Raw genomic sequence first — 13,848 nt, forward strand, 5'->3', positions numbered from 1 at the left:
AGAAGTTTGCTTCTGATGTTTTTTTTTTTTTTGGTTTGTTTTTTTGTGGAGCTGAGGATCAAACCCCAAGCCTTGTGCTTGCTAGGCATGCACTCTACCACTGAGCTAAATCCCCAACCCCGCTTCTGATGTTTTTCAGTCTTGCATCTAAGCTGTTAATGCCCAATATGCTGGATACACAAACAAGGAACTCCCCTTGAGCATTCAGGAGGGAATTAGCATTGGGAGGATATCAAGGTCAAGGTCGGCAAGCAATGCCACAGTTACCCAAAACTGGGGCCAGGGCCCTACAGGTCCCTCCCCCCCCCTTTTACTAAAAAATGAGCTTCTGACTTAGGTTGTGTAGGACGTCAGCAGGTCACCTTACCCGTCATGGAGACACCTCTCCAGGCCACACAGGCGTTCTGGCAGACCTAGATTCTTGATTCCTTGTTGTTTATGCTGCTTTTGGGAGTTGATGAGAATCATTAGATATTACTAAAATGAAAATCAAATAGGACTGGTTTCTAATTTCACATTTTTTCTGTACACAGAGATTTCTCAGTATGAAGCTAGAAGACCTGTGTCTGGGGAATATGGTCTTGCTACTGGACTAGAATATGAGCCTGGAGTAGAAGAGAGCCCATCTAGTGAGATGCAGGTAGACTTTGTGACCATCATAGGAGACAGCAGTGGTTCTGTGTCCTGTGTTTTTGTTGTTATTGGTGATCATGAACATTGAACAGGGGGACTTAAGTGTGCTACAGAAGTGTTTTACCAGTGAGTTACGTACATCCCCAGCCAAGCCTCCCTTTTACTTTTTATTTTGAAGTAGGTCTCACCATGTTGCTTACGCTGGTTTATAGTCTAGCCTGGCTTTGAACTTGAAAATATCCTCAGCCTCATGAATAGCTCAGATTGTAGGCTTGCACTACAAGGCCCAGCTTACCTTTTAAATGTTAGTTTAATTAACAAATTTAGGTAATTACAACTGCATTCATTTTCTTGGTGGCTTCTGTCAACTGATTATTAAAGATTTAATGCTTTTTGAAAAATACTCTAAATATCATTAAAATATAAGCTATATAATACAAATATAAAAGGAAAAATTCTTACTGTTACACAAATTGTTAGCCACTGTTAATTTTTTGTATGTATATTTAGTACAATTTTTATTTCATGTCTTAATTGAAAGGAGTTGACAATTTGGATGAAGTTTTTATACCTGTCTAAGGATAACATAAATAATAAAACTATTGCAAAATTAGTTCACACGCACGCACTCACGAACATCATAGTATCATAGTGTCTGTTTTTTTTCTTCCTTTTCTTTAGTTTGTTTTTGAGACTGAGTGTCATTTTGTTGCTCTAGCTGACCTGGAACTCACAAAGACTCATCTGCCTCTTCCTTCTGAGTTCTGGGACTAAAGGAGTCTGCCACCATGCCTGGCAAACCCTGTTCTTTTTATGTTATAGTCCATATTCCTTAGATAGACACACATTCACATACTGCTTTCAGTTATCATAAAAGCAAGAAAAACTAAAAACTCTGCTCTTCCCACAAATGTAATAAAGACTATAGTTTATTTTAATATAGAGCCAAATAATTTTAAATGTCATTTGAATGAGAATATAAGGTAGTAGCAATATGTCATAAGGTTAATAGCATAAATTGTATTTTCTGTCATTTTTAAAGTTCATATTCTTCATACTACTTTAACATTTTAGTTCAAGAAAACTTTGTAACCACTTACATGATTGTATTTTTAACTCTGGTTCATTCTTTAGGTGATGGTGGTATTTGGCTTGCTTTTACTCATTTGTGTACATAAAATATTACATGTGTTTATCTTTCGTCATGTTTATCTTTTCTAGTTGAACAGCAGGTTTCTTGAAGGCAAGATTTTTATTATACATTTGCCACAGTTAACTTCTTTATGTCTATAATTAGACTTTAAAATTTCAATTAACACATAATGTTTGCATATGCTTATGCAGTATAATGTGACATTTTATTGTGTGCATTATGTAATGATTTGATCAGGATAATTTGCATATCCATCACGTCAAAACAGTTGTCATCTCTTTTACTGGCAACTTTCAAATTCACATAGCTGTACTCGCTGTTGTGAAATACAGGGTGAGATTTTTAACTCTCAATTGATCTTGGATGTGTGTGCCTACCATGTTGTAGTTCAGTCAGTGTGTAATGGGTGGATGAGTGGATGGTACTTTATATGGGGTGGATATCAGAGCAAGAAGCGGGTGTTCAGAGGTAAAGGTATGGTTCTTCATCCCGTGAGAGAACTAGATGGTCCAGTGTTAGAAACATAAATAAGTTGCAGGATAATAATTGCCTTAGTTATTATAGCAAATGATTGAAGGTACATAGCACAGGGTGATTTCAAGGGCAGGTGGATTTCTATGAAACGGGTTGTTAGGATATTTTAGAAGACAGCATGTGGGCTGGAGAGATGGCTCAGAGGTTAAGAGCACCGACTGCTTTTCCAGAGGTCCTGAGTTCAATCCCCAGCAACCACATGGTGGCTTACAACCATCTGTAATGAGATCTGGTGCCCCCTTCTGTATACATGATAAATAAATAAAACTAAAAAAAAAAAAAAAAGAAGAGAGCATGTAAAAGAAACGTAAGGGATCATTTAGACATGGGAAACTTAATATGAAAGAAATAAATTATTGAAACGTTTTTTAGTTTGTATTCTATACAGTGATAAGCTGTTGATTTAAAAGTTTTAAGCAAAGGAATTGCACACTTTGCTTGGCATTCTTTTATTGTGTGTAAAGGGTTAGACAGGCTATAGTTAACATGTAGGACTTGACCAGGGAAGAAGCTGTTGGAACTGTCAGATTTCAGATAATAAAGGCCTAGGCTAAAGCAGTGGGGAGAGGAAGATACCCCAAGAGAGCCTTTAGTTAAAGCTTTGTGATTGATGACGGATAGACAGGAAGGACTCATTGCTATCACACAGGTCTTTGCTACAATGACTAAATGCTATTGCCATTAGTGTAGATAAGCAATAATGTAGGAAATCCAGGGAGAAGTTGGGGAGCTTCATTTGTACGTTTTGATTAATTAGCACTAGTTACCTAAGTGAAGAGAGTATGCAGAGAAATCCAGGAGAGCAGGTAGCTGTGGACAGAATGCTAAGACACTCCAAGGTAAACCTGTAACATTTCAGATCTTTGGATAAATTTTTAAGCTTATAATGAACCAAGGGATATAACATAACCTTTTAATTTTGAAGGTGTATTTCTTAACAAAAAGTAGTATTTGAATACAGTTAAATATTTTTCTTTGCAACTATGAGCAGAAGAGGTCCATAGTGAGAAAAGATAGTTAAAACATTAGATTTTAATCTTTATCTCTATTTTAGATCCATTCCCTAAAAGATGCCTTTGCTAGCACTTCTGAAGGTAAGAAAATCAACTGTCCTTTTAGTAAGTGTTCTAGCTCTGCACTCTCATGCCCCCAGTACTCTGGTTACACTGTGTGTGAACTCGGTGCTGTTGCGCCCCCTCCTTCTTTCTTGTAACGTGGGGATCATCATGTCTGTACCATCCCTGAGATCAGTAAGAGGGCGTATGAGTGTAAGTGCAGAAACAGTAAGCTCTGGATAATGTACACATATGGGGAGTGGACATTGGCAGTTGCTTGACAATGAAACAGGCTGGCGTTGTTGTCCCAGCTTGTATAACGGGCAGTGGGTGGGTTAAGCTGGTGTCGTTCTTGCGTTTCTGTGTGTTGATAGGTAGGCCGTCAAGCCGACAGTCGAGTGCCGTTGTCCATTTTTCCCTCAGGGCCAGAAAAGACGCCTGGTTCCACTCGTCCTCGAAGCAGTCACCTGAAGCGACCAAAGATCGGAAGGCGGTTTCAGGATTCGGAATTGAGTGGTTCTCAGGGGGAAGAGGAAAACAGTGGCCAGACTTCTCCATCGGCTTCAGCAGACAAGTAAGGAGGGAATGGTCTTCACTCAGTGTTTCGTGTGTTGTCGCCTCAGCTCTGTTGGGTCTAGTCCTGAAGGTGGAGCTGCTTTATTGTGATGCAGCAGGTATGCTTCCAGAAGAGTTTGGGATTGGGATCTGCGTCCCAGGAGTGTTATCATCTGAACAGTGTGATGGGAAGCACAGCCAGTAAGAGGCTGGAATAAACCCGCTCTGGGTGTCATGTGCTCTTTTTCTCTTTAAACTGTCTGGTTTGTATTTCTTTTTGCCCCCCCTTGCTCTTTTTTATTGTAGATACACAGAGGAGTGATTGTGATTATTATTAATCACATGGTGGAATGGTTATTAGTAATTTTAAGATCAGGTTGTCTTGAAATCCCCTCTGCTGAAGAAATTGTTCCATTACTTTTCAGTTTAGTTTCAGGAAAGTTCTTAGATTAGGGGCAGGAGGCAGCCAAAATAGCACAAGAATGGTATCTAGCCAGGTTACTAAAATTCCAAAATTCCCCCCTGAAGCCTCTTGAGCAGGATCTCCACGATCCACATAGTTTTCAGCACTACTGTCTTCCAAGTGCCTACTAGGATGGTGTGTTAAGCTCTGCTTACAGCATCCAACTACTTTTTTAGTCCAAAATCCCAAAGTCTTCCAAATCCCTTCAAAAAGACAATAACCCAGATCATTATGTCTGTCACAGAAGTAGCCAACCCCCCACTACCAACTCCTTCATTCTGTCTGTAATACAGCAGGTTTTTCAGAGACCATGGCAAAGTCAGCCTAAGAAGGAAGGGTTCATTTGGATGTAGGAGTTGTGGAGGGTAGGAGCCCATTACCATCATAGTAGAGAGGATGGCAGGAAGCAGGCAGACATGACTCTAGAGCAGCAGCTGAACTTCACATCCATCCACAAACAGGACACAGAGAGCATGCTGGGAGTCTCTGGAAACTTTAACCCCATACCCAGTGATACATCTCCAATAAGGTCTGACCTCCTAATTCTTCCCAAACAATCCCAGCAACTAGGCACTAAGAATTCAAACATAGGATCCTGTGGGAGCCCTTATCTTTAAACCACTGCAGTACACATTTTCTAGTTCTATCCATTTGCTTACAAATTTCATGAGTTCATTTTTCTTTACAGCTGAATAGAAATCCATGGTACATATTTACCACATTTTCACTATCCATTCATCAGTAAAAGGACATTTAAGTTGTTTCCATTTCCTAGCTATTGTGAATAGAGTGGCAGTGCACATGGCTGAGCATGTATCTGTAGAGTATGATGTCATGTCCTTTGGCCATATGTTAAGTAGTCAGTACCTATATTGTGGACAGAAGCTGTGCACTAAAACTATTGGAAGTCAACTGGGGTGTATGTTCATTCCAGTAGAGTAGATGAAAGATTTAGTTTAAATAGAGAAAGTGTGATGTTTTAATTGAACTAAACAACAGGCCAGAAAAAGAACAAATTTATCAGGATGAAAAGATTCTTTTTGGACCTACAGAATCGAAAGCTGATGGAATAGCACTTAGTTATCTAAAATGTTACTTTGTTAAGAAGGGATTCTAGGTTGCTGAGGCTGGAGGATTGTGAGTGAGCCCCAAGTCAGGCTGAGCAATTTTAGCTCAATTTTATTTTTCAAAATAAAGAGGGCCAGGATTGTAGAATGCTTTTGCTTAACCGTACTGGAGGCCCTGACTTCATCACTTATACTGTCTCAAAAATGGGATCCTTGAAATTTTATCTTGATCTGTAATAAGAAAAAACAAGAATGGTCTTGGTTTGTTTTCTAGAACAGAATGTACTGCACGCACATTAGAGAGCTCAGAAGAACACCTGCAAGAAGAACTGGAGCAGAGAGTGGTTGAACTTGAAGATGAAAGTAGTGATAAAGATGCCCAGTCTGCAATGGAAACTCAGCCACGCCTGGAGAAACAAGATGGTGGCAAAGTACGAAGTCACTTGTTAAATTAAGCAGAAAATGTCCTTGACCATGCACTGCTAAAGACAGAAGACTGTGTTCTAGAATTGTGCTTGGTGGTGAAAAAGTACCCATTGGCTGGGATAATAGGAAGGCACATAGGAATATCCTTCAGTGCATTTTGAATACAGACTGATAAGTGGAATTAAACATACATAAGTACACAGGGATAAAACCTTGTAGAACCAGTTAGGGCCCAGGCAGTCCTCAGTTGCCCCTGTACTTTAGTTAGAAGAATTAATAATGAGTTATTTGTATTTGGACTTTTCCTTTCTGTCCGTCTGTCTGTCTGTCTATCTATCTTCAGATGATTTTATAAATTCCTGGAAAAAAATAGGTAAAGTAGTTACAAAACAAAACAACACCCCAAAACAAATAGATAAATTCTTTGTAGCTAAGGAAACTATTAATCTGGCTTGATCCTTGAGCTCTTTATGTGTGTATTATTCCTGTCCTCCTTTTCCCCCTTCACCCATTTGTCCTTCCTTTTTGATATCTACAGTCCTTTGTACTTTACACGTTCCTTGTTGTTTCCTATGCACCTGAGTTTCTTGAAAGTCTTTCACCTATTTCCCTATACAGTTTAAGAATAAAAGTACTACCAATTTTATTACTATTAGTTTTTAAATGTGTATGGGTGTATTGCCTCCATGTATGTCTGTGCACCACTTAGGTGTCTAATGCCTACTGCTTTTGAAGGTCAAAAGAGGGGCAAGCCATGGTGGTTGCATGCCTTTCATCCCAGCACTGCAGAAACAGGTGGATCTCTGAGTTCGAGGTCAGTCTGATCTACATAGTGAGTTCTAGGACATCCAGGACTGTATAGAAAGACTGTCTCAAAAAATGAAACACAAAAAAGAGGTCCTGGGATTCCCTGGACCTGGAGTTATAAACAGTTTAAGTTGCCTTGTGGGTGCTGCTGATTGAGTATGGATTCTCTGGGAAGCAGCCAGTGCTCTTAATTCTGGGAAGCTCTCTAGCACTCTTAGCAGGTTTGTTTGTTTGTTTGTTTGTTTGTTTGTTTGTTTTGAGCTGAGGCTCGAACCCAGGGCCTTGCACTTGCTAGGCAAGCGCTCTGTCACTGAGCTAAATCCCCAGCCCCAGCAGTTTTCTTTAAACTGTAAGATACAGTGTGTGTCATGTAACCTGTGTCATCTGTCAAGACACTGAGCATATGTTATTACAGCACTCAGTGACAGCACCATTGGAATTCCAGTAGCTTCTCTTACCTGGGGTGACTAACTACTTTATCTTCCTTAAGGTTCTGTAGTTTCCTGGCTTTGTGAGTTTTGTTTATTTTTTGTTCTTGTATATTTATATATGTTTCAATCCTGCTTTTTTTCTCCCAAGAGCGTACATTCTGGGAAACTCAGTCTTTTGTTCCTTGACTTTTGGTTAATGGCCTATCTTTTGTGGGGGCGGGTGCACATACCCATGTGTACACATGCAGAGGCCAGAGAAGGATGTTGGGTGCCTTCCTCTATTGCTGTCTGCCTTAGGGGTCTCTCACTGAACTGAAACTTGCCTTTTATCCAGACTGGCTGCTTAGGCTGGTTGACCAGTGAGTTCAAGATCCGTTTGTCTCTGGTTCCTACTGCTGATAGTTACAGGAACAAGCAGCTGTGTCTATATCCATTTTAAGTAGATGTGGGGATTTGACTCAGCATACCAAATGCTCCTTAACAACTGAGCTGTCTCCCCAACCCCAGGTCTTTATCTGTAGTGTAACTTGCCTCCTGCATATTTTTGTCATCTTAAATCCAATAATACTTCTGTTTTTTTCTTATGTTTATTTTTAATTATGTGTGGGGTATTTCTGTGTGTGAGTATCTGCATATGAGTATGGCCCACAGAAGCCATAAGAGGGTGCTGAATCCTCTGGAGCTGTAGTTGGTTGTGAGCCACATGACGTGGGAGCTAGGCCCTGAGCTTAGGCCCTCTGCGAGAGCAGCGTTCACTCTCAACCTCAGCACCATTTCATTCTTCCACGTTGAGCTCCTTTTCCGTTTTGTTCATTCTGTTCTCAAATCCAAAACGTGGACTGACCTTTTCTTTTTCATTGCCTCTTAATTTGTGACCACAGTTCTGTCTTACATTCTGTTTTTCTTATTTTCTTCCCTTTAACATTTCTGTCAGTCTGGTTAGTCCTCTTATGAGCTTACTGTAATAACCTTCTGTTTGTAGTTAACCTGTATACCACTTGGTATAACAGTAAAATATAGATCAGTGATTGAAAATATTCTCCCTCCCTTTACGTAATCCAGTCTGTCCTTAGAATTGCTATCATATTTACAGTTCTCAAACTTGAAATCCTCCTGCCTCAGTCTTCTAGATACTAGGATTATAGTCATATCGCCAGGCTCAAAACAAAACAGAGAAAAAGAAGGACTAGACAGAAGGTGCAGAGTCTTTTCATTGAATCTCAGACCCACATTGTGTAACCCCTGGGCATCCTGGTACTGCCCTATCACCACAGAACAACAGGAGTGTGTGGTCCTTGGGAACTTCTTTTTTTGTGGGGGAAGGGGGTGTTTGAGACAGGGTTTTCTCTGTGTAACTGTTCTGGCTGTCCTGGAACTCCTTTTGTAGACCAAGTTGTCCTGGAACTCACAGAGATCTGCCTGCCTCTGCCTCCTGAGCACTGGGATTAAAGGTGTGTGCCACCACCTAGCACTTGGGGACTCTACAGTAAATCTATTGAGTCCTGGTGATGACAGGTAGGGACTGACAGTGGGTCTTTCTTCAACAGTCAGATTGTAATGAAACCCTGACTTTTCTGCTTGGTGTAGGACTCTGCAGTAGAGCCTGTGAATGGGGAGGTAGTGGATGATGCCCTTAAGACCTCATTTGTAACTGAAGAGGAGGACTCTACCAGTGAAGGTCTAGAAGAAGAGTTAAAAGTTCCATCTTTGAATCCCAGTGAAGAGACTGTGAACATTGTTCCACTGGTAGTAGACTCTCCAAAAGCTCCTGAGGCTGCCCCAGACAAGGTAAGGCAGAGTCACCTCATTTTCTCATAGGTAATGTTTGCCAGTATTGGTGCCATTAGGTAGAGGTGCAGGATTCAGAATCTTTTCCTCTACCCTAGCAGGTAGTCCTTTAGGAACATTTTTATTTCAGACATACATTTCATATTTGTCTTTCAAGGTTCAATTCCACCCCCACTCCACACATATCTGCTTTACGGTAACAAAATGAGCACTCTTTTAAAGACTGAGGGAATTGATTAGAAACATTACAAAACATGGCTCACCAAACATTTGAGTACTTATATGAAACTCCCCCCACCCTTTCTGCCATTGTCTACTGACACCAGTTAGACTGAGTGAGGGCTAGTGGGTAAGCAATGTTGTCCCGAGAGATTCTTCTTTCTGCCTCTAGTAACACCAAGACTTAGAGGCAATTGATGGTTTGGGAGAATCTTGAAGTCTAAAGTGTCTTGGATACTCTTTTGAGGCAAAATAATTTCTTGTAAGTATTGTATTAAACTTGCCATGAAACAATTCTGAAGAAATTAAGTTGAATTTAGAATATGGACTCATTTGTAACAAAAGTAATCAGTATTGAGTTCTTTATACAGAAGTTTAGTGACATTGGGAATGATTCATTTTAGAACTATATTGAAAAACTGTTGAGCTTTGTTTATATTTATTTATTCACATATCGATATCTATTTTCAGACCTCACCTGTTTCTGACTCAGAAATATTAGCAGATCAAGGCTCATCTGATGATAACGGACATACTGAAGAAAAGCTGTCCCTCGTTTCAAAAAAGCAAACACATTTGGGGAGCTCAGACAATGTGGGCACTCTGCCAAATGAAGAGAAGTCTGACAGGGGTTTTCCAAATTCTGCAGTAGCAGACTTTGAAGAGCCCGTCCCTGAGAATTTATCACCCAAGACTACATCCTCACTGGAGGAGCAGGGTGAGGAGGGGGGCCCGGAGGCCCAGGAAACATCTGCTGCTCAGAGTTCTCTGATAGAGGTAGAACTGGAAGGTGTGCCATTTCCTCAGAATGCAGGACAGAAGAACCAGTCAGAGGAGCAATCCGAAGCATCTTCTGAGCAACTGGACCAGTTTACACAATCAACCGAGAAAGCTGTGGATAGCAGCTCGGAGGAGGTAGAAGTGGAGGTCCCTGTAGTGGACAGGCGGAATTTGAGAAGAAAGGCCAAAGGGCACAAAGGACCTGCCAAGAAGAAAGCCAAGCTGTCCTGAACGAGGAAGACATGCGTAGGATACATCTCTTCTTTGTAATGTAGTTGTTGTTTTTACCATGGTAATTAATAAACAGCGTGGGGCATAGGACAAATTCCAAAATTTCAGTTTGAACTTATTTAAAAATGCAGGTTTCTCTCTTCTCTTTAGGATTCACCATTCTTTTTAATTTTTTCAGGCTATTTTCTTCTGTAAGTAACTTTTATTTTTATGAACCATGTGTCAATTTTGGGAATCCATGTCATATATTTTTCTTTAGCAGATGGAACATGTAATCATTAGTATTTTAAAAATTAGATGAGTAGACTTTCTAAGACAAAGATCATTAGAAATCTTTTATACTAAGGGTTTTAATGGTAAAACTTGGCAAGGGTTCTCAAAGTTTTAACTTAGTATCAAAACCAGTCTCCATTTTTTAAAGTGTAGGCATACATAAACAAAAATGTGTCAATAAATTAAATATACTCTCAACTGAGAGGACAAAAATAGAAGTTTATGGTCAGTGAAGATGATTGTTCTGGTTTTTATTAGTTGTAGATAGTTTCTTCAACATCTGTGGAGAAGTACACACACAGGCTAGCTTTCATTTCATCGGACGTTAATAGTACTGTTAGAGACTTAACTGTGGCATGTGGGTAATTTAAAATTCCACCCTAAGTATTCGTTTGCTATAATTTTTAAATTTTTCTGTATATTTGAAGATGCTGAAAAGCTTGAGTATACTTTAATCTGGTAAACACCTTAAGTAATTGAATTTAGAATGTAGTTTAATTTGGACTGTGGTCCTGATCATAGAAACTACCCAATTAATGAGTACTGCAGAAGTCTAGACTCCTTCCTAAGCCTGCTTAATCCCTCTGCTGCTCTTTAAGTCACTGTGCTTGTTGAGAGTTCCATCGAGCTCATACCCCTTTGTCCCTTTTGGGATAGGTTTAGAAACACCGACTTTAGACCTACACTATGAGATATACAAAGCCCTAAATCTGATTTTGCTGTCCCTTGGGGTCTTGTGTGCTTTCGATGTATTCTGAGGACTAGCTGCAGGCTACCTGTGTGTGTACTTTATTGCCATGGCAAGAACATCTGATTTTTTATAGAGGGGGAAAGCCTGGTCATTTCTTCATGACATTTGGTTTTAAAATGAACAAAACGATTATCTCTAAAATCCATAGAGAATCTGTCAATACTACTTTGGAAGTACCATGTACGGATTTATACTTAAGTTGGAGACTATTCTGAAACCATTTAGATTCGTTTTTGAAACAGATTGTACCTTGTGAAAGAAATGTCTGGACTTTGTGTCCTTTCTTGAGATGCTGTGAGGTTTTGTTCCATTCAGTCAGGTGATCTGGTGATGTCATGTCTTACGTTTTATTTAGGGATGCTGGTGTTTTAGAAAAGTCTAATTAAAGTCTTTAAGCAGACCAAATAGCAAACTCTTCTAAGATGTTAGAACACTTTCATATATCTGTTGTTTTAATTTTTGGTTAGAAGCTAGTTAGATGATTTCATTCTAAGTGAAAATTATAGCATTTTTCTCAATAAATGCTAAGTTAAAAGAATAGCTATGACTAATTGATGAATTTGCCAAATGCTGATGCTGTTTTACACATTTAGAGAAACTTTTGTTAAATATCTCAACTAGAGATAGTAACTGAAGAGTCTCTTAAAATTCAGAAACTTAATCTAGTTTCCTTTAATGCACATTAACAAATTCTCGTAGGTATTTTTGGCTATTGTTCCCTTTAATTTACATTCTTATGTTTTTAAGAGATTGCACTCACCGGCAGCTCAATTTGTGAATAGTCTCTTGAGTTAAAGAAACATACCCACATATCACACTGGGGACTAGCAGTATAAACTTATACTTCTCAAACTTGTTTGGTATAAATGAAATTTAAAGCAATTTCAAAACATTTTATTTAGCAAACAAGAAAACTTATTGTCTGTGACAGAAGTTAATGTTTAGAGGTCACAGGAAAAAGCTGGAAAAGATCCTTTATATTCAGTAACATACTGATTACATAAAATTATATAAAATTTATAACAAAATTTATGTTCAGTAGGGAACCTAAATAAACTTAGATACTTGTAGTTTTTGCAAGGCATTAGGAGGGCTGCTTGCTACAATTTCAAGCAGCTATTTGTTGAGTGGTCCTATTCTGTAGTCTCTTATGAACTGGTATTTGTTTGTGGAGGATGTTCCCTTCTGCTGTATATACATATATATTTCCTTATATAATATAAAGCAGATGAGTATTAGCAGAATTTTAGTTCTACTTTCAAACTTAAACTATTAGACCACACAAAAATTTATTTAAGAATTTTATTGTAAAGATCCTTTACAACTTTAAAGATGCAGAGATTCTATTATGATTTTTTTTAATGAAATCAAATAGCATGACTTAGAATGTCAGTCTTCTATGTATGTTCACATTCTTCTACTTTCATGTGTCTACTTTCATATTTCCATTGGTTTGCAGAGTAAGGAGGACATTAGTCATTAATGGCTTACTTTTCACAGATGACTACAATGTTACCTGAGATGTTGTGACTTTGGAGTAATATTCCTTTCAGCCCTTTCTAACAACTAAACATCTGCTCTAAGTTTCTTCCCTTTGGGATCACCTTCTAAGGTGTGGTCATACCAGTAACTGAAAGATTCCAATGTAAATAAAGAACTTATACTAACTACTCATGTAACCGTGTTTTAGAAAGTAACTTCTGCCTTTTATGTCCACTAGCAATCTGGTGGTTTTGGTGTGGTCTGCTACATACGTCATGCTTGTTTTCATACTTCCTACCATGCTTTTTTGGTACAAGATAGTTTGCTGTTTTTAGTTTTTTAAAAAAAAAAATAAGCAAACCTACTTCAGCAGTACCCACTGATTACCTGCGGTCAAACTTCCTTTCACCATCTGTAACTTAAGTTTTTATTGGTGGGAAATGTTAAAATCTAATTGAAAGAAAGGGTCCTGAGGTAATTCTGTCTGTACCGAATGGTCATTTACTAACTTTCCTTTTCCCCTACCATTTTTGTATGTTCTAAAACTTAGGGGGGGAAATGATGTATCATTCACAGTACCAAGTCTTACTGGAGAATTTATTGTTGGTTTCCTTGCTAGTCCCCCCCCCTCCTTAATGTTTAAAGTAGTAATTAAACCTATATTTTGTGATTGTTTTCCAGTCTGTGTTTTCAATTTTTCTTTTCCCCTGAGTTTCATTCATTCATGAATATATGCTTAGTTATTGTATTAGACATTGAATGATTCTGTTAAAGGCATAACTAATCACATTGGCTGTTATTATTAAGGCGGACTTAAAAAACAATTTAAAGCAAATGTGGTGATATACAGACATTCTTTCTGAAGCTCAAAGCCATGATCATGTGTTTCATATGTCATAAAAGAGCTTGAATTAAGTTACAACTCCAAATCATGACTTAATCTAAGTGCCACATCTCAGGACACTAGTACATAGTCTAGAATTATCTAACCAATTTTTAACATCATTGTGACAATATAAATGCAATATCCTATTTTTAGAATATAGAAAATGGTAGAAGTACACTTGAGTTCACGGAAGTACTACATAAAGTATTAATTACAAATGGAATTTTTTTTTGGTCTAATTTACCTTCTCACATAATGTAATATTTTATAAACTTAAACATTACCACAAGTTTAAAATACTTCTTTTTTTTAGG

At 38.5% G+C, this 13,848-nt stretch overlaps 1 protein-coding gene across 4 annotated transcripts in view; it reads left to right on the forward strand.

The window, feature by feature from the left end:
- Positions 1-10,306, forward strand: part of Fam169a (family with sequence similarity 169 member A) — a 53,503-nt gene extending 43,197 nt beyond the window's left edge. For all 4 annotated transcript variants that reach the window (XM_036207223.1, XM_036207221.1, XM_036207222.1 and 1 more), the window contains 6 exons: positions 534-640; positions 3,375-3,414; positions 3,799-3,949; positions 5,735-5,891; positions 8,712-8,912; positions 9,603-10,306. In XM_036207223.1, coding sequence (XP_036063116.1) covers positions 534-640; positions 3,375-3,414; positions 3,799-3,949; positions 5,735-5,891; positions 8,712-8,912; positions 9,603-10,142 — 1,196 coding nt within the window. In that variant the 3' untranslated portion in view covers positions 10,143-10,306. The remainder of the gene's footprint in view (positions 1-533; positions 641-3,374; positions 3,415-3,798; positions 3,950-5,734; positions 5,892-8,711; positions 8,913-9,602) is intronic.
- Positions 10,307-13,848: the final 3,542 nt, after the last annotated feature.

This window comes from Onychomys torridus, chromosome 15, assembly GCF_903995425.1.
Source record: "Onychomys torridus chromosome 15, mOncTor1.1, whole genome shotgun sequence".
Lineage (NCBI taxonomy): Eukaryota > Metazoa > Chordata > Mammalia > Rodentia > Cricetidae > Onychomys > Onychomys torridus.